We start from the raw sequence: 18,633 nt of genomic DNA on the forward strand, positions 1-18,633 counted from the left end.
GTGCTTCCTGCCATGAGGCGCTGGGCCCCCAGCTTCGAGGAGGACAGCAGTAGGGGTGCTGGAAAGTTTCACTTCCCTTGGCTGGGGTCCGGCTTCTGCATTTCAGTGAGTGTTTATGGAACAGAAAGGGGGCCAGGAGCCCATGCAGGAGCCCTCAGAAACAGCAGCCCCCAGTCCCAGCAGTGTGTGTGCATGTGTGCATGTGTGTGCATGCATGTGTGCATCTGTAAATGTGTGCATGTGCATGAGAGCATGTGTGCGTGCATGTGCGTGAGAGCATGCATGTGTGCATGAGTGTGTACCTGTGTGTGCATGTGCAAGAGAGTATTGTGTGTGCATGTGTGTGTGCATGCGTGTACATGTGTGCACGTGTGCGTGTGAGAACATGTGTGTATGTGTGCATGCATGTGTGCATGTGCTTGAGAGCGTGTGTGTGCATGTATGTAAGCATGTGTGCATGTGTGTGTATGTGCACACGTGTGACCTGGATTTGACCCCACCTCCCTGACAGGCCGTGTGACCTGGAGAGATTCAGTGCCCTCTCTGGGCCTTGGCTCCACGCTGTGAAAGTCCTGGCCAAGGACAGCTGTGGGGAGTGAGGAATAAAGGGCAGGCACAAGCTTGAAAATGGGCACATGGAGACCCCAGCATGAGTGAGGGCAGAGGATGGTGGTGTCATGGGCATCATCACTGGGGCCAATTTCTTCACTGCAGTTGGGGAAACTGAGACCCAGAGAGGGGTCAGAGCTGTGGTATCCCCCTGTGGCAGCATCCAATTAGATCATGCCTCCCAGCATCACCTCATTGCAAGATGCAATCAGATCACGCCTCATTACCCTATGCTTAGAAAACCTGCGGCAGCTTGGGGAGACACCACTCTGGGAGATGTCTCGGTGTTCTCCTTACTTGTTGCAAGAAATCAAATCCCCTGTTAAATCCTCTTTAGTTGACACCCGCCAAGCAACTGAGCCCACCCGTTGTGTGGATAACAAAACCCTGGCGACCCAGACGGGGCCAGCTGGGATTCTGATCCTAACTCCTTGACGCTCACTAAGGTGAAGCAGTGGGCAGCGGCACCTCCCCCGGGAGAACTCACCCACGTGGCCCCAGAGGGTTGAGGATGACTCCCGGGGATCTTCCGCTTGCTGCACGGCCCATGGGGCTGTCACTTGGCCCTACCTCCGAAACAGCGGAAGCAGCTGCCTGGAGCTTTTGTTCGGCGCTGCTCCTTCAGGGAAGAAAGTGGACGTTGCCCCTTGGGTTGACTGAAAGGGTAAACTCTTTGGATCTAGCAGTGGGATCTCTAGACTTCAGCGCAGTGCAGCTCTGCTTGCAGTTTCTGTCTCTGCTCTGTGTGCCTTGGGAGATTGAGAGGCATCTCCAGCCAGGTCAAGGGCAACCCGGATCTGGGTAGACAACAGTGGGACTGGTTTTGGGAAGTCGGTTTTTTTTTTCTGGAGACGGAGTCTCACTCTGTCACCCAGGCTGGAGTGCAGTGGCGTGATCTTGGCTCACTGCAAGCCCCACCTCCTGGGTTCATCCCAATCTCCTGCCTCAGTCTCCTGAGTAGCTGGGACTACAGGCTCCTGCTACCACGCTCAGCCTCCCAAAGTGCTGGGATTATGGGTGTGAGCCACCGTGCCCGGCACGGGAATTTGTTCTTTTTTAGAGAAACAGATTTTTTCACAGGAGGCTGAGCTGCTCCATCTCCCAGAGCCCCTGTTTGCCATACCCTGGGTTACCAGAAACAGGAGCTCTGCTATTTGATGGAAAAAATACTTTTTTCAGATAAGTGTTTTTATTGTATTATCACACAAAGCGGGTAAAGTTGTATATATACACATACAACTTTTTACAAATACGTGATCATATGTACAAAGGCTAGAAGGAAATACACAGAAAAATATGTATTAAAATACTGGGTTTTTTTCATTATTTTATAAGATACTCCACAAAACATTACATTGAGGTAGGACTATTTTAATGCTAATTTCATTAAATGGATTTGTTCAAGAGCTTCTTTGTCAGCCAGGTGCAGTGGCTCACACCTGTAATCTCAACACTTTGGGAGGCCAAGGGGAGCAGATCGCTTGAGCCTAGGAGTTCAAGACTAGCCTGGGCAACATAAGGAGACTTTGTCTCTACCAAAAAAAAAAAATTAGAGTGGGCGCAGTGGGTCACACCTGTAATCCCAGCACTTTGGGAGGCTGAGGGGGGCGGATCATCTGATGTCAGGAGTTTGAGACCAGCCTGGCCAGCATGGCGAAACCCCGTCTCTACTAAAAATACAAAAATTAGCTGGGCGTGGTGGTGGGTGCCTGTAATCCCAGCTACTCGGGACGCTGAGGCATGAGGCAGAGGTTGCAGTGAGCCGAGATCACACCATTGCACTGCAGCCTGGGCGACAAGAGCGGCACTCTGTCTCAAAAAAAAAAAAAAAAAAAAAAATAGCCAGGTGGTGGCACACACAGCCGTGGCCCCAGCTACTCAGGAGGCTGAGGCAGGAGGATCACTTGAGCATGGGGAGTTGAAGGTTACAGTGAGCTGTTATCGTACCGCTGCATTCCAGGCTAGATAGCAGAGTAAGACCTTGTCTCAGAAGAAAAAATAAATAAACAAACGAACAAATAAATAAATAAATAAAGAGCTTCTTTGTCAATATCCTTTTGTGGGTATACGTCATAGTCCCACAGTACTTCTTCAGCCCAAGGAGATAAATGTGTATTAGTCTGAAGACCCAGGAGAGAATCTTCAAGACTTGGCACTGTCACTAATAATGATCTGATTCCTTACGTTATGGCGAATATATTCCTAGCTCTGGCCTGTTCTGCCTCATTAAGAGAATATTTGAAGACATTATTCGTGATAACAGCATGAACATTTTGCAGAAGAAACCCTGGGGACAGATGTCTGCATGAAGCACCTTTATTCTGTGAGTAAACTGGTATTTTTTAATGACCATTTCCTGCAACTGGCAAAAGTCTCCATTCAGTTCTACTCCACAGAGTTGCACCTGCTAAACTATAAGATCACCCCATAAAGACTGTGCTGAGCCTGGAGCTGACGTCAGTCACAACCTTTCCTGATTGATCAGAGAGTGCACGAAGATAAATGAACTTCAATTCCATGAGGGAGAAGGAACAAACAATCAGTCTAAAGGTTCTGTTTGGTGTGAACCACACAGTAGTTGCTGCTTGTTTTCCCGTTGTCACATAATGAATCAATGAAGTCTTCATCACAAAGGAATGCATCAGCGTGAATGGTGGGTCCTGGCTGCTGCTGTAGTTTTTGAAGGGTGAGATGTTCTAAGGACAGCATGGTTTCTAGAGGCAAGCAATTCTGAAGGTCTTCTGCAATGGGTTTTTTTTTTTTAATCTGGGGACAAGGTCTGGCTCTGTCACCCAGGCTGCAGTGCAGTGGCCCAATCTTGGCTCACTGCAACCTCCAACTTCCAGGTTCAAACAGTCCTCCCGTCTCAGCCTCCCAAGTAACTGAAACTACAGGCACGTGCCCAGCTAATTTTTTTTCTCAGATGGGGTCTTGCTATGCTGTCCAGTCTGGTCTCAAACTCCTGAGCTCAAGTGATCCACCCCCTTCAGCCTCCTAAAGTGCTGAGATTACAGGTGTGAGTCACCACACCCAGCTTTTCTGCTGTGTTTTTCAACACAATGTCTTTATTGCCTTCAGTCAATTCATCTAAATCTCGGGCAGTTTGCATCCTCTGGAGCAGCGCCGGGTGGTCAGCAGAGCCAGTGTAGAGCAGTTACGAGATTTCCTGCCTTTCTGAGTGAAATCTATGCCTTCCAATTTTTAAAATTAATTTTTAAAAAATCAGATTGGTGCAAAAGTAATAGAAGTTTTTGCTGTAATTGCCATTGTTACTCTCAATGGCAAAAACAGCGGTTACTTTTGAACCAACCTAATATTATAGAGACAAGGTTCCACCATCTTACCTAGGTTGGTCTCGAACTCTTAAGCTCAAGTGATCTGCCCACTTTTGCCTCCCAAAGTGTGGTGATTATAGGCATGAGCCACCATACCCACCCCTCCCGCCAATTTTTTTTTTTTTAAAACTAGTTGAGTGTGGGCCAAGAGTTGTGGGATCTGTGTCACCACCAATCCCTCCTCTAAGCTGCTGGGTGGGTAATATGGGAAAACAGTAATTATAGCAGGACTCCAGTGGCACAAGCCATGCGTGTAAACTACAAAAAGCAGAAGGGACATTTGGGATGCTGACATCTCAATTGGTTGAGATTGCCCTTAAAGTATTAAGCAACTGTGGCCAAATCCAGGAAGGGGCAAAAAACAAAAAAACAAAAAAACAAAAAAAACCAACAAGGCAACACAAGATAAGAAGCTACTGAGTCTCTTGGCTACAACCAGCCAGTAAGTACACAAGAAACAGTTCACTGCGGCCAGGTGTGGTGGCTCATGCCTGTAATCCCAGCACTTTGGGAGGCTGAGGTGGGCAGATCACCTGAGGTCAGGAGTTCAAGACCAGCGTGGCCAATGTGGCTAAACCCTGTCTCTACTAAAAATACAAAAAATTAGCCAGTCATGGTGGTGGGCACTTGCAATCCCAGCTACTCGGGAGGCTGAAGCAGGAGAATCTCTTGAACCCAGGAAGCAGAGGTTGTGAGCCAATACTGCGCCATTGCACTCTAGCCTGGGCGACAAGAGCAAAACTCTTTCTTGAAAAAAACAAACAAAACAAAACACAGTTCACTGGAGATGATCAGCCATAAGTAAGATCCCTAGGGCCCCCACTGCCTGGCCAAAGGGCCTCCCGCTCTTGAGACCACAACAATGTGCATATTGTAAACAAGAGGGCCATTGGGTACTAGAGTGTCCTAACTGTCCCCAGTGGGTAGGGGAAGAAACTTCCTCGTCAATCAGCCCACCCGATGCTACAGTTTGCTAATAGTGACCAGAAGCGATGGGACTCAGGGACGCCTCTATGATCTAGGAACTCCTAGATTGGGTAACAATTGCTGTGGGAGAGACTCATGGGTTTTCTAACTGATACTAGAGCCAGATTTTTGCCTGTCTCCTTTCTACTGTGTTCTTCCTAAAATTTAGTAAAGGGCTTCTGCTGTATGGGACAGATAAATTTTAGCTAAAATTGTTAGTTGGACAGAGACAGAGTTGGAATCTGTCTTTTAAGTAGTGAATTTTACTTGACCCGTGGCTAAACCTTTAAAAGTTAAAGCTACAAGATCATTGTTTATATCTGATAGTATGTACAGGTCTGGTTGTATTTGTCTATGGTACCGAACTGGCTTATAAAGAAATGAGTACTCATAAACTAAGCAAATAAGACTAAGTGCTTTTCAAGTTCACATGACGGTAATCTTTTGGTGAATGGAACTAGTCTAAAATTGTTGGTTTGATGGGAATGGTGTGTCTTCTGAAACGCAACTTAAAGGCTCTTACTTTTTTTTTTTGAGACAGAGTCTCGCTCTGTCGCCCAGGCTGGAGTGCAGTGGCGCGATCTCAGCTCACTGCAAGCTCCACCTCCCGGGTTCACGTCATTCTCTGGCCTCAGCCTCCGGAGTAGCTGGGACTACAGGCGCCCGCCACCACGCCCGGCTATTTTGTTGTATTTTTTTTTTAGTAGAGACGGGGTTTCACCATGTTAGCCAGGATGGTCTTGATCTCCTGACCTCGTGATCCACCCGCCTTGGCCTCCCAAAGTGCTGGGATTACATGTGTGAGTCACTGCACCCGGCCTTAAAGGTTCTTACTTTTATGATAGTTGCCTGACATACAGCTATATAAAAAGGTAATTAACAGATAAATAATTTGGAATGATGACTAGCTTTGTCTAATATATCAGTTCTCATAAGTAATCCTGGTGAACCGCTAAAAATAAACAAAGTATGTAAAGGTAAATGGGATAAGTATCTATCAATCCTTTTTTTTTTTTTTTTTGAGACGGAGTCTGCTTGGCCTCTGGCTGAGTGCAGGGCTGATCTCAGCTCACTGCAAGCTCCACCCTCCCTGGTTTACGCCCATTCTCCTGCCTCAGCCTCCCGAGTAGCTGGGACTACAGGCCAAGCCGCCTTCGCTGTTTTTGTATTTTTGTAGAGATCGGGTTTCACCGTGTGATGGTCTCACCTCCTGACTTGATCCGCCTGCCTCGCCTCCCAAAGTGCTGGGATTACAGGCTTGAGCCACCGCTACTTCAGCCTCAAACTTTTTAATGTAATTTGAAATCCTCTATTAAGTAATGGATACTCATTAACTATGTGAGTTATTTCCAAATAAGACGAAAACTGAAACAAATTGCTGACCGTAAATATGTTTGCTGTTGGTCTCTTAAATTTAATTTAAAGACTAAATATGTTTGGGCCTATAAATATGTATAAAAATTATGCTATAGGAAAACATGTTTTTCTAACAATTACAAAATGGCATACAATGGCATAAAATACCAATATGTGATAGTCAGTTCAAGATTTTGTGCTTCCTATGTTTTTAACAAAATTTAAGGGAACTGGATGGGTGCTCATGCCTGTAATTCCAGCAATTTGGGAAGCTGAAGTGGGAGGATCATTTGAGATCAGGAGGTCCAGACCAGCCTGGGCAAAATGGTGAGACCCTGTTTCTACAAAAAAAAAAAAAAATTAGCCAGGGGTGGTGGCACATGCCTACTGTAGTCCCAGCTACTCAGGAGGCTGAGATGGGAGGATCACTTGAGCCAGGGAGGTCGAGGCTGCAGTAAGCCAAATCAATGCCACTACACTCCAGCCTGGGTGATGGAGCAAGACCCTGTTTCAAAAAAAGGAAAAAGATAATTAAAAACAAAAATTTGAGAGTACTAAGGGTTTTTAAAAATCCTAATATACAATTCTATATAGGAAGTGTGCCAAAAGTAAGGTGTACTTAATAAGAAAACAATAAGAAAGGTATAAAATATATTCTTTATTGAGAAAAAAAGTAATTTGTCTAATTTAGCAGTTATTTAAAGGGAGTTTTAAAATATGGATTTAGGAAAGAAATAGAAAAAAGATTAAAAGGAACCAGTAAGAAGATGAGACATAGATGTAAAGAAAGTTACAGATGTGAAGCAATGAGAGTAATTTTGTATAGGAAAGAATCTTGTGTGGTCAATCTCTGTCTTAGACTAAAATGACTAGACATTTAAGAAAGAGGAAGTACAGGGCAAGTCCAAGCATGCCACAGGTGTCTGAGTAAGTCATGATTAGGCCTGTGAATGGGAACTTGTGATGGAAGTGTTGGGAGTGATTAAATTGGCTGTAATTAAATTAAATGATTTGTAATAGTTGTTTTTTGTTTGTTTGTTTGTTTGTTTTTTGAGATGGAGTCTTGCTCTCTCACTCGCTTGCCGAGGCTGGAGTGCAGTGGTTTGATCTTGCTTCACTGCAACTTCCATCTCCTGGGTTCAACTTCTGCCTCCCGGGTTCATGCCATTCTCCTGCCTCAGCCTCCTGAGTAGCTGGGATTACAGGCATGCACCACCATGCCTGGCTAATCTTTGTATATTTAGTAGAGATGGGGTTTCACCATGTTGGTCAGGCTGTTCTTGAACTCCTGACCTCAGGTGATCCTGGCCTCCCAGTGTGCTGGGATTTACAGGTATAAGCCACCATGCCTGGCCTATAACAGTTTTTCTAAAGAATGAATTTGGATATTAAAACATATGACACATAACTTAAAATTTTGGCCCCCTATGTTAAATTAACAGTGGTTTCAGCCAGGCCCAGTGGCTCACACCTGTAATCTCAGCACTTTGGGAGGCCGAGGTAGGTAGATCACAAGGTCAGGAGATCAAGACCATCCTGGCTAACATGGTGAAACCCTGTCTCTACTAAAAATACACAAAATTAGCCAGGCGTGGTGGTGGGCACCCATATTCCCAGCTACTTGGGAGGCTGAGGCAGGAGAATGGCAGGAGGAGGCAGAGCTTGCAGTGAGCCAAAATTGCACCACTGCACTCCAGCCTGGGTGACAGAGCAAGACTCCGTCTTTTCAAATAAGTTTTTGCTTTGTTTTGTTTTTGTTTTTAATGTGAATTATGTACCTCTGTGGTCCAATTTTATATTTTACTTTTCAAGACTCCGTCTTAAACAAACAAACAAACAAACAAAAAAACAGCGGTTTCTTAAGACATTAATTTACTCTTAGTAAAGTTCCAAGAGGCTTTGACATGCATTTCTAAAACCTGCTTCGTTAATAGCCATTCTCTAAATTACAAATTAGTTTCTGTTTCTGTTATATTCCTTCTTAATATCAAATTTCTCTGGTTTCAAGTTTGTCTCAAAGGTCGACAAAAGCAGTTTTATACCAGTATAAATTGATTCTGTGTTCTTGGTTTTTCTTAATGTGTCTGAATTGTTTCATGTAACCAGGACTTCCCACGGTATTACTAATGTATTCCCCTGCTCATTGGCTTAGGAAAACAGATTGCTTAGGGAGACTGAGCTTTAAAGTGCTAAGGTTTTTCCATGCATGTAACTTTCCATGTTGCTTTTGAAGTCTTTTGATCATCACTGTGGTTAAACGAGTAACTATCATTTGGCAGTGATCTCTGATTCTGTTGAAGGAAGCCATTTGAACTTTTTGACATTTTTGGCAGGCTTCCCTGGATCCAAATCCTAAATGAAGCCATCTGGCCTAAAATCAACTTTGAGATTCTTCCAGAAGGGCCTCCTGGAGCAAGCCTCAAAGGTTGTGTCTCTCATCTTTTGGAGACATTAAATGATCAGGCTTATTTGGTAAATAATATGGGAAGCATTGTCAAATAGAAATGGTGTTAACTTCCTTTAAGTAATGTTTGTGTAAGTGTGTCACTAAACTATGGGAAATGGTTTGAGATTCCTAAAACTCTGATATGCCAAAATATGTGTCATGACTGTGATGATTGTGTCGCATGGTTGTATGCCACAGAAATGCTTAAATTTCTGGCAGGGCGCAGTGGCTCACGTCTGTACTCCCAGCACTTTGGGAGGCGGAGGCAGGCGGATTAAGAGGTCAGGAGATGGAGACCATCCTGGCTAACATGGTGAAACCCCGTCTCCACTAAAAATACAAAAAATTAGCCAGGCGTGTTGGCAGGTGCCTGTAGTCCCAGCTACTTGGTAGACAGGAGTGTGACCGCTGAAGCACAGCATCACCGGGAGACTGTTAAGCCTCCAGATGGCTGTGGGCGGGCCTCACTGATGTCAGGCTTTCCACAAGAGGTGGTGGAGCAGAGTCTTCTCTAATCACCGCCCCCCTGGGGAAAGAGAGACTCCCTTTCCCGGTCTGCTAAGTAACAGGTGCCTTCCCCAGGCACTGATGCTACCTCTAGACCAAGGTCCGCTAGGTAATGGGTGCCTTCCCAGGCGCTGGCGTTACTGCTACACCAGGGAGCCCTCTAGTGGCCCTGTCCAGGTGTAACAGAGGGCTCACACCCTTGTCTTTTGGTCACTTCTCACCGTGCCCGTTCAGCTCCTATCTCTGAATGGCCTGGTTTTCCCTACGTTATAATTGTAGAACAAAGATTATTATCATATTGGAATAAAGAGTAATGCTAAAAACTAATGATTAATGATATTCATATACAATCATATCTATAATCTATTTCTAGTATAACTATTCTTATTCTATATATTTTCATTATTATACTGGAACAGCTTGTGCCCTAAGTCTCTTGCCTTGGCACCTAGGTGGCTTGCCGCCCACACCTGTAATCTCAGCACTTGGGGAGACCGAGGTGGATGGATCACTTGAGGCCAGGAGTTTGAGACCAGCCTGGCCAACATGGTGAAACCCTATCTCTCCTAAAAATACAAAAAAATTAGTCGGGTGTGGTGGTGGGCACCTGTAATCCCAGCTACTCAGGAGGCTGCGCAGGTGAATCGCTTGAACCTGGGAGGTGGAGGTTTCAGTGACCCAAGAATGTGCCACTGCACTCCAGCCTGGGTGATGGAGCAAGACTCTGTGGTAATAAAATAAAATAAAAAGATTGAACAAAACAAAAATAATTACATGAAATTAAGTAATTGATACAAATACTTAAATGTGAGACTTAATATGACTTAAATATGAGACTGTCACCTCACTTTGTTTTCCAGATTCAAGGAAATTTTCTGTCATAAAGTGCCTATAGTTTGTGAGGACTAAACTCTGATTTTTTTTCTTCTTTTGCCCAAATTCCCCCCTAAGGGGCCTGGGGATTCACGCCCTACAAACCACAGAGTCTCATCAGAGAGGCTTTAATTTTAACCCTGTAGCGTGGTCTGCTTTCTGACCTGACTCTGGCATAACCTCACATAACAAAAAAGAGAAGAAATCAAAATACTTTAACCCCAAATGTATTTCCTTGCCATATCTTGCAACTGCCCTGCAAAGTTGTCTCCTGTGGGAAAAATCTACATTCTGTAGAGAATCCCCTTTTCCTTTTTTTTTTTAACTTCTTTCCAGATCCAGGAGATAATCAGCTAAGAGCCAGGCACCCTTTTATGTTAGATAAGAAACATTTTAGGCCAGTGTGGTGGCTCATGCCTGTAATGCCTGCTCTTTGGGAGGCCGAGGCATGTGGATCACTTGAGGTCAGGAGTTCAAGACCAGACTGGCCAACGTGATGAAACCCTGTCTCTACAAAACTACAAAAATTAACCAGGCGTGGTGGTGTGCGCCTGTAATCCCAGCTGCTCGGGAGGCTGAGGCAGGAGAATCACTTGAATGCAGGTGGCAGAGGTTGCAGTGAGCTGAGATCGCTCCACTGTACTCCAGCCTGGGCAACAGAGCAAGACCCCATCTCAAAAAAAAAAAAAAAAAAGAAAGAAAAAAAAAGAAAAAGAAAGATTTTACCACCTGCTATCTGAGAGCTTCCTCTGCACAATAAAACTTGGTCTCCACAATCCTTTATCTTAACCTGAACATTTCCTTTCTATTGATCACAGGTCTTCAGATAAGCTCAACCAATTGTCAAGCAGAAAATTTTTTAATTTACCTATAGCCTGAAAGCCCCTGCTTTGAGTTCTCCCATCTTTCTGGACCAAACCAACATATATCTTGCACATATTGATTGATGCCTCACGTCTCCCTAAAATGTATAAATCCAAGCTGTGACCTGACAATCTTGGGTACACGTTCTCAGGATCTCCTAAGGGCTGTGTCACAGGCCATGGTCATTCATATTTGGATCAGAATAAATCTCTTCAAATATTGTACAGAGTTTGGCTCTTTGGGTCGACATTTGCAATAATTTGACTAAGTGTCCTCTGTGAACAAAGGCAGAAGTATTCACTTTTTCTCCCTACTTGATTCCTGCAAAATTCAGAAACTATTCATGAATATTCTTATTTAAATATACAAAAAACAAACAAAAACAAACACACAGAAACCCTGCTCTCTGGGCCGGGTGCAGTGGCTCACACCTGTAATCCCAGCACTTTCAGAGGCCAAGGCGGGCGGATCACCTGAGGTCAGGAGTTCAAGACCAGCCTGACCAACATGGTGAAACCCCGTCTCTACTAAAAATACAACAAATTAGTTGGGCATGGTGGTGGGCGCCTGTAATCCCAGCTACTAGGGAGGCTGAGGCAGGAGAATTGCTTCAACCCGGGAGGCAGAGGTTGCAGTGAGCAGAGATCGCGCCTCTGCACTGCAGCCTGGGATACAGGGTGAGATGCCACCTCAAAAAACGAAAAACAAATCCTGCTCCCTGTAAGCAGGACACAATTAGAAACATCGATTGTATTACCAAGGTTTGGACTGAATCACCGTATTTAAGAAATGTGGGCTGGGCATGGTGGTTCACACCTGTAATCCCAGCATTCTGGGAGGCCGAGGTAGACTGCTTGAGCCCAGGAGTTCAAGAGCAGCCTGGGTAACGTAGTTCTAAATCTGAGATTTCCTTTATGATCAAAGATGGGTGGCAACCCCATTCTACAAGATAAGTGTCAACCTCAGAGAGACAGACTTTCCAGAACAGGTGAATTTATTTGGGAAGAGCAGAGGATTAATATCTGGGCTATGAGTGCTAGGAAGGATCCCAGGCATACGCAGAGGGCCACAGCCAAGGGGAAGCTTTTAAAGGACAGAAGTCCATGTAAGCTGCTTTTAAACAAGGTTTGTTTAAAAGGTTTGTAGGTCACAAGCTGATCGCAGAGTTGGCGATGGTTTTCTGGTGGAGATGGCCATGGTAGGTAAGCGTCTGCAGCTCATTTGGAATACTACAGTCTTGAGGACGTGCTTTCGAGATGCCCCGTGTCTGGTCTACATGCAGGAGTGTCTTGTGATAAATCCCGTTATGGGCATGTGTGTGTGAGGGCTTCTTTGTGGCCCCCCGACTCCATTGTATTAGAGTTTGACATAAGTGACTCCATTTTGGTTCCAGCAACTTTCACATAAGGAAACTGAGGCTCAGAGAAGTGAAGGGACTTGCCCACACGTTCCAGTAACACTGCAGTGGAAGGATGCAAACCCCGGCTTTCTCTGTGGATGGAGCTGCTGTGGGTGAGTGCAGGGTGCTGTGTGAACCAGAGGGGTGGTGCAGAGACCAGTGTGGGATGTGAGAGGATCCCTGGGGGAGGCAGTGCTGGAGCAATTGGGACGGGGCAGAGGCGGAAGTGCGTGTGTGCCTAGAGGAGAGAGCAAAGGCCTGGAGAGATCCACGCTCTCAACCGTTCAGTGCTGCTGCCCCTAAGAAGGCAGAGCACCGTATTTTCCAGGGTCACGCTGCCCCTGGGACTGGGCCTGGCCAACCTTGACCGAGAGAGCAAAGGGCTAGAATTGGGGAGGGTGGGATGAGTGAGGTTACTTGGCATGTTCTATAGTCTCTTGGCCTCTCTCGAACAGCATCCCTCAGATAGAAGCAAGACTTTGCTTTGCAACCCTGGCAGCCAGGATGCAGTCACATGACAGCTCCAGCAACCTGAGGCTGGGGGACCCTGCGGTCTGGAGGAACAATGTGAGTTGGGAGCACAAGCCCATCATGGCTAGACTCAGGTTTCTCTGCGTGACCCATTGGAGGCGGGTGGGACGCTCACAGGAGGGTGCAGCTGTTGGAGCCCATGCCCCAGCGCAACAGCTGCTGGTTCCAGTCGGTGTAGGGCGGGTAGCGGATCTCCTTTAACTTCTCCAGGCCAGAGGGGGCGAGCAGGCAGGTGCGGTGGTGGGAGAAGGTGTCGAAGGTGAACTTGCCATGGTACCGGCCCATCCCGCTGTGGCCTAGGTGGGCACAGAGAGCAAGGACCTGAGGCCAGGCTGCCCATGCAGCCCTAGCAGCAGGCCACTGCCCTGGCCAGGGGCACACAGCTGGCAGGGAGCTCAGAGAGAGCCAGGCCACTCACAGAGCCATTGTACAGATAGGGAAACTGAGGCCTTGAGAGGCCCAGGGCCCGGATCAAGGTTGAACAGTGAGCAAAGGGACTTCCTCGGTCTGGGGTACCAAAGCCAAGCTTTCCTGGGGGTGGGAATGGGCAGGTACCTACCAACTCCCCCCAGCGGCACAGACAGCAGAGACAGATAGAGGAAGCCGTCGTTGCCTGCAAAGCTGCCACTGCTGGTCCGCTCCAGCATCTGGTTCACAACCTGCCGGGGAGTGGGAAGGTGGGTGGTGGGCTCCAGTCATGGGAAGAGGGCTTGAGCCCCCCACATTCCACAGTGGAGGTGAGCCTCATCCTCACATGCCCCTCCACCTGCCCCTCCACCCTCTAACAGGCAATAATCTCCCCTCTAAGCATCTTCTGGGGACAGCACCTGTCAGTGATGGTTGGGGTGCCGTGGGGTGAATACCAACATGGCGCAAAGACCAGGAAGCCCTGCAGGACCGCGGGGCTGGCAGCCTTGAGTCTAACGGTGAGGTTAGGATACTGCAGTGTGGGCTGCAGGCCCCACCACGACCCGCTGGGCTCTATCAGGCCCCCGCTCTGCTCTGTCCCTGACCTCCATTCCGGGCCTCTGCTTGCCCATGCAGAACCTTTGCACAGTCCAGGTGCAGGCTGCTCCGGCCAGGACAGAGGACGGGCCCACTACATGCCTGGTGGGTTTGGGCCCTGTCCTCTCTGCCAGGCATCCTTGCGCCAGATGCGGTGGTACCAGCTGGCCTAGATATAGTCACCCTTGAGGCATCTGCTGCTCCAAAGCCCTCCTAGGAAGGGCTGTGAAAGGAAAGGGGCCAGTCTGTGCCCCTTTCAGCCCCTCATTGCCCCCAACCTGGCTGTACACCCACCTGGCTGCTGTTGGAGAAGGCATACAGGGCCAGGGGCTTCTCCCGCCTGTTGATGAACTCAATGGCTTCATCCACACTCCTCACGTTCACGATGGGCAGGATGGGCCCGAAGATCTCCTCCTGCATCACCGGCTCCATCTCCTGCACGTCCACCAGCACTGTGGGGGCTGCCGGGCACCAGAGATAGCTCAGCCCCAGAGCCACAGTCAGGATAGCACCCAGGGGTGGGGGTAGAGATGGGGACAGGGCCACGGGCCAGGGCTCCAGGCCAGGATCCTAAGGTCTGACTTCCCACGGCTTCAGGCTTCGGAGTGTTTAGGGAAGAAAGTCTCCCCATAGACTCCCAGGAGGGACCCTAGGTCTTCCCCAGCCTGCTCAGGGCCTATGGGGCCCAGAGAATCCCCCAACCTTGGTCTTACAGTCAGGGGTGATGGGATTCTTAGAACCTTGGGGTTCATGAGGCGACAGCACCCCAGAATGTTGGAGCCACAGTGTCCCGTGAGCTGCTGAGCCGCACGCCCAGGAGACTGTGAGCTCAGGACGGGCCATTAGAGCTTAGGAACCTGGGATCGTGGCCTCGAGAATCTGAGGTTGTGGCCTTTCAGGACAGCCGGTGGTGGGATGGGGAGTTCATCTAGCACGCTGGCCCTGGAGCCCTGGGATCCCAACCAGCCAATCCAGGGCTGAGGGACCAGAGTCACCTTGTAGCCACAGGCTCAGCACAGAGACGGAGTCACGGGCACTGAGCCGCAGCTCAAGGCCGGCCTGACAGTGTGGGGCCGGCTTCAGGTGCTGGTCCAGACTTGTGGCCCAGCCGCGGGCCCTCCCGCGAGGAGGGGCCCTGGCCCAGGTGGCTGTGGTAGGGGCAGCAGGACTCCACCTACGTAGCGATCGCCTGGGCCACTCTGGCCCCCAACGGCCACGCAGTCGCGAGCCCCAGCAGCCCGCAGCTGGAACTGTTTCTGGTTGATGATGCGGCCAAGTTTGGGAGCTCTGGGGGTCGTCGCCATAGAAACGGGTGATGGTGCTCTGCAGGGCGGCAGCAGCCTTCCTGCATCTCGGGCTGCACAGGACATAGTCGGGGCCACGATCTGGCCGGCGCTGAAGTAGCGGGAACCAGGCCACGCTGTTGGCCACAGTCTGGGCTGGGGGTCGGAGTTGTCAGCCCACGAGTAGGGTTCTGCCCCCAGCTCCAGGGTGACAGGTGCCGTGGGTGCTTGGCGGCAGCAGTCATGATAATCTTGCCCACACTCCAGGGCTCCCTGGGTGCGGAAGGAAACCAGAGTGGCTGTTCAGTGACCTGGGCCAGGCGGATGGTTTCCAGCCTCCCGGCCCCGGGCCCTCCCTGGAAAGGTGTTGGAGTCAGCGGGCTCCCTAGGCACGCGGTGAGGAGACCCCATCCTCAACTGGCCTTGACCACACGCTCCAGGCACCTGAGTCTTGCCTGCTTTCTTCATAGAAAGTCCTGGCCCGTCTCACCGCTCTCCTGGCTGCTGTGGCTCACACAATGGGACCTGCCTCCAGCCCGGTCACCCCAGGATCCAATTGCTCCAATGTGCCCAGGGCCTGGCCTGTGCAAGCAGACGGCCTCTGTGCCAGCTCCAGCTCCCATGTGTCGCCACTACTGGCCCCAGCCTCCTCCCTCCACAGCCCTCCCACCCTCTGCCCTGCTGATCCCCTCCGCCTACTCTGGGAACCTGGCCTGGCCCCTCACCCGTGAAGAAGATGTAGTCAAACTTGTGCTCCAGCAGCTGCCCTGTCTCCTGGGACCCGCCCAGCACCACAGCAAAGCAGCTCTGCAAGGCAGGATGGGCGGCTCAGGGTAGCTCGGGGGCGGGCTTAGGGGCCAGCTGGGCCTCCTCAGCCTGCAGGGGTGAGGTATAGGGATGCCGGGCACTGCTGGGGCAGGGCCACCCTCACCTGGTCCAGGTACTGGGGCAGCACCTCAGCCAGGACCTTCTCTGTGCCCTGGCTGATTTCTGACGGCTTCAGCACCACGCAATTCCCTGCAGGGGCAGATGGGGACGTCACTGGGGGAGCCCAGGGTCCCCATGCCCAACCAGGGGCTGGGTTCAGAGGGCATGTGAGGCTGAGGGTGCCTCATAGGCAGGATTCCAGGGGCCTTTTTGGGAGGGGCTACTGGGCGGGAAGAGCATGGGGTTCGGAACTCCCTCCTCACCTGCAGCGAGGGCGCCCACCAGGGGCACCAGGGTCAGGTTCACGGGATAGTTCCAGGGTGCGATGATGAGGACCAGGCCAAAGGGTTCCTTCCGGATGAAGACCGAGTCCAACTTCGTGAACTGAGGCACAGGGCAGACGGTGAGGCCCTGCCAAGGGCTACCCCAAAGCCTACCCACTGCGCACTTGGGGCCTCAGCTCCCTGTGCGATGGAATCCCAGGAAAGACGAGAAAATCAGTGACTCGCCCGGGGCCTCGGTGGCAGAAGGGGGCCTGGACCAGAGCTGCCTGGTGCCCTGCCCTTCCCTCCCACCGCCTGCCAGCAGGACTCACCAGGTTCGTGGAGCCCGGTTCGTCCTTCATCCAGGCCTGCAGGTTCTTGAGGGCATAGTCAACCTCATTCTGGCTGGTGATGATCTCAGATACGTCTGCCTCGAAGGCTAACTGTGGTGGTGGAGGTGAGAGAGGTCAGTCCCAGACCCGGGCCAGGAGGGGTCCAGAATTTGAGGAGGGCACACTCAGGCACCACCAGCACCGGACACATAAAGACAGCTCCTATGGGAGGCACTGCGGTCCCCTGGGAACTGCGCATGGCTGCGATTCTGATCTGTGACTTCCTGGCTGTGTGGTCTTGGGCAAGCGATGTTAACCCCCGAGTGCCCCAGTTTCCTCATTTGCAACATGGGGACAGCCATCAAGCTTGCATCACAGGGTGGCTGTGAGTGTTCAGGAGTGAAGGTCAGGTGCCTGCCACACTCCACATGCCAGGGAAGGGGTCTGTTAAACAAACAGGGATAAAACTAGGGACACAGCCAGTCACTAGGGGGCATGGACCCTTCTGAAAGAGGACAGGGATGCCGCTCCAGCCCCTGCCTGGGCGCACCCTCCACGGCCCACCTTATGCAGGTCCTGGGCCAGTGCGTCTTGCAGAAGCTGCTTGTTTTCTTGAAGAAAGCGGCCCAGGCCTTGGAGCTGCGCAGCCCGGAACTCGGCCGGCCGCGTGCGCCCCGACTTGAAGGCCTCCCGCAGCCGCCGCAGCGTGCCCTGGAAGGGGTCCATCCTGTCAGACAGGGCAGAGTGAACTGGATGGCTGGGCTGCCCCTCCTTCACAGGCACCCTCCAGCCACCCCAGAGTCTGCACACCCTTGCCCCACCTGCACCCATGGGGGCTCACAGACACCCCACCTCGTACACACACAGACCCACTCGAATGACCCCACGGGGCTGGGCCTGCCTGCGCCACCACCCCCCAACTCACCTGCCTCCCAGGCGTGTCCATGAGGGAGGGCCCTGGGCTTGACCTCCCCCACTCCTGGGAGAAGATCCCCCTCCTGGGCGCTCTGGAAGCCCAGCACACCCCACACCTTGGGTGACCACCATCCCAGCTCTTCACTGCACTTCCCCTCCTTGCACAGACACACACCCACCCACGTTGGCACCTGGCCACGGCTCCGCCCAGACCACTCAGGCGGAACAGAGCTCTCCCCTGGGCCTCCCTCCCTTCTGGGTCTAAACGAGGGACTCGGAGGGTTCTTTGCTCCAGAGCTCACAGAGGTTGCAGATGGGGAAACTGAAGCCATAGACGTGCCCTAGCGCTGATGAGGGTTTGGCACCCGCTCTGGGCGGGGGTGGCACTCGGCGGGTCGTAGAAGGAAGTAGAAGCGGAGGAGAGAGCTCCGGGGTTGGTATCCGTGGGCACAGGTGGCAGGTGGAGGTAGGTTGGCAGAGCTGAGACTGCCCCAGGGCATGAACCCCTCTGGGCTTTAGCCTGAGGGCCCAAGGGAACCCCGGTGGGTTCTGGAGAGGAGGAAGGATCAGGACCGCGGGGGTGGGGGAAGGGGTCCAGGGGGACACTCAGGAGGATTGCCAGGTCCTAGCAAGGGGATTCTGAGCATTCCAGCCCAGGGGCTGAAGAATGGCGTGCAAATCCTGTGTCTTTGTGTATCCGTGGGTCTGTCTGTGTCTTTGTGTCTCTGTGTCTTTGTGTGGGTCTCTCTGTGTATGGCTGTCTTTGTGCCCTTTTGTGGGTATGGGTGTCCGCGTGTGTCTGTGTATGTATGGGTGCTGTGTGTCTTTGTGTGTATGGGAGTCTGTGTGCATGGGTGTGTGTATGGGTATCTGTGTCTCTGTGTGTATGGGTGCTGTGTGTCTGTGTGTGTATGGGTGTCTGTATGTCTGTGTGTCTCTGTGTATGGGTGTCTGTGTGCTGTATGTATCTGTGCCGCGTAAGGTCTGTCAGTGTGCGTCCGGGTGTCCAAAATGTGGCTGGG

The 18,633-nt window shown here is 50.7% G+C and overlaps 1 protein-coding gene across 1 annotated transcript; it reads right to left on the reverse strand.

The window, feature by feature from the left end:
* Window positions 1-11,932: 11,932 nt before the first annotated feature.
* On the reverse strand, window positions 11,933-15,985 carry LOC101005556 (aldehyde dehydrogenase family 3 member B2). The gene is given in 8 exon segments (XM_031653760.1): window positions 11,933-13,182; window positions 13,446-13,545; window positions 14,186-14,352; window positions 15,066-15,175; window positions 15,177-15,273; window positions 15,276-15,396; window positions 15,399-15,447; window positions 15,900-15,985. Coding segments are annotated over 7 exon segments (801 nt in total). The 5' UTR covers window positions 15,420-15,447; window positions 15,900-15,985; the 3' UTR covers window positions 11,933-12,997.
* Between the last annotated feature and the right edge of the window lie 2,648 nt (window positions 15,986-18,633).

Source organism: Papio anubis, chromosome 12 (genome assembly GCF_008728515.1).
Source record: "Papio anubis isolate 15944 chromosome 12, Panubis1.0, whole genome shotgun sequence".
Taxonomy (NCBI): Eukaryota; Metazoa; Chordata; class Mammalia; order Primates; family Cercopithecidae; genus Papio; species Papio anubis.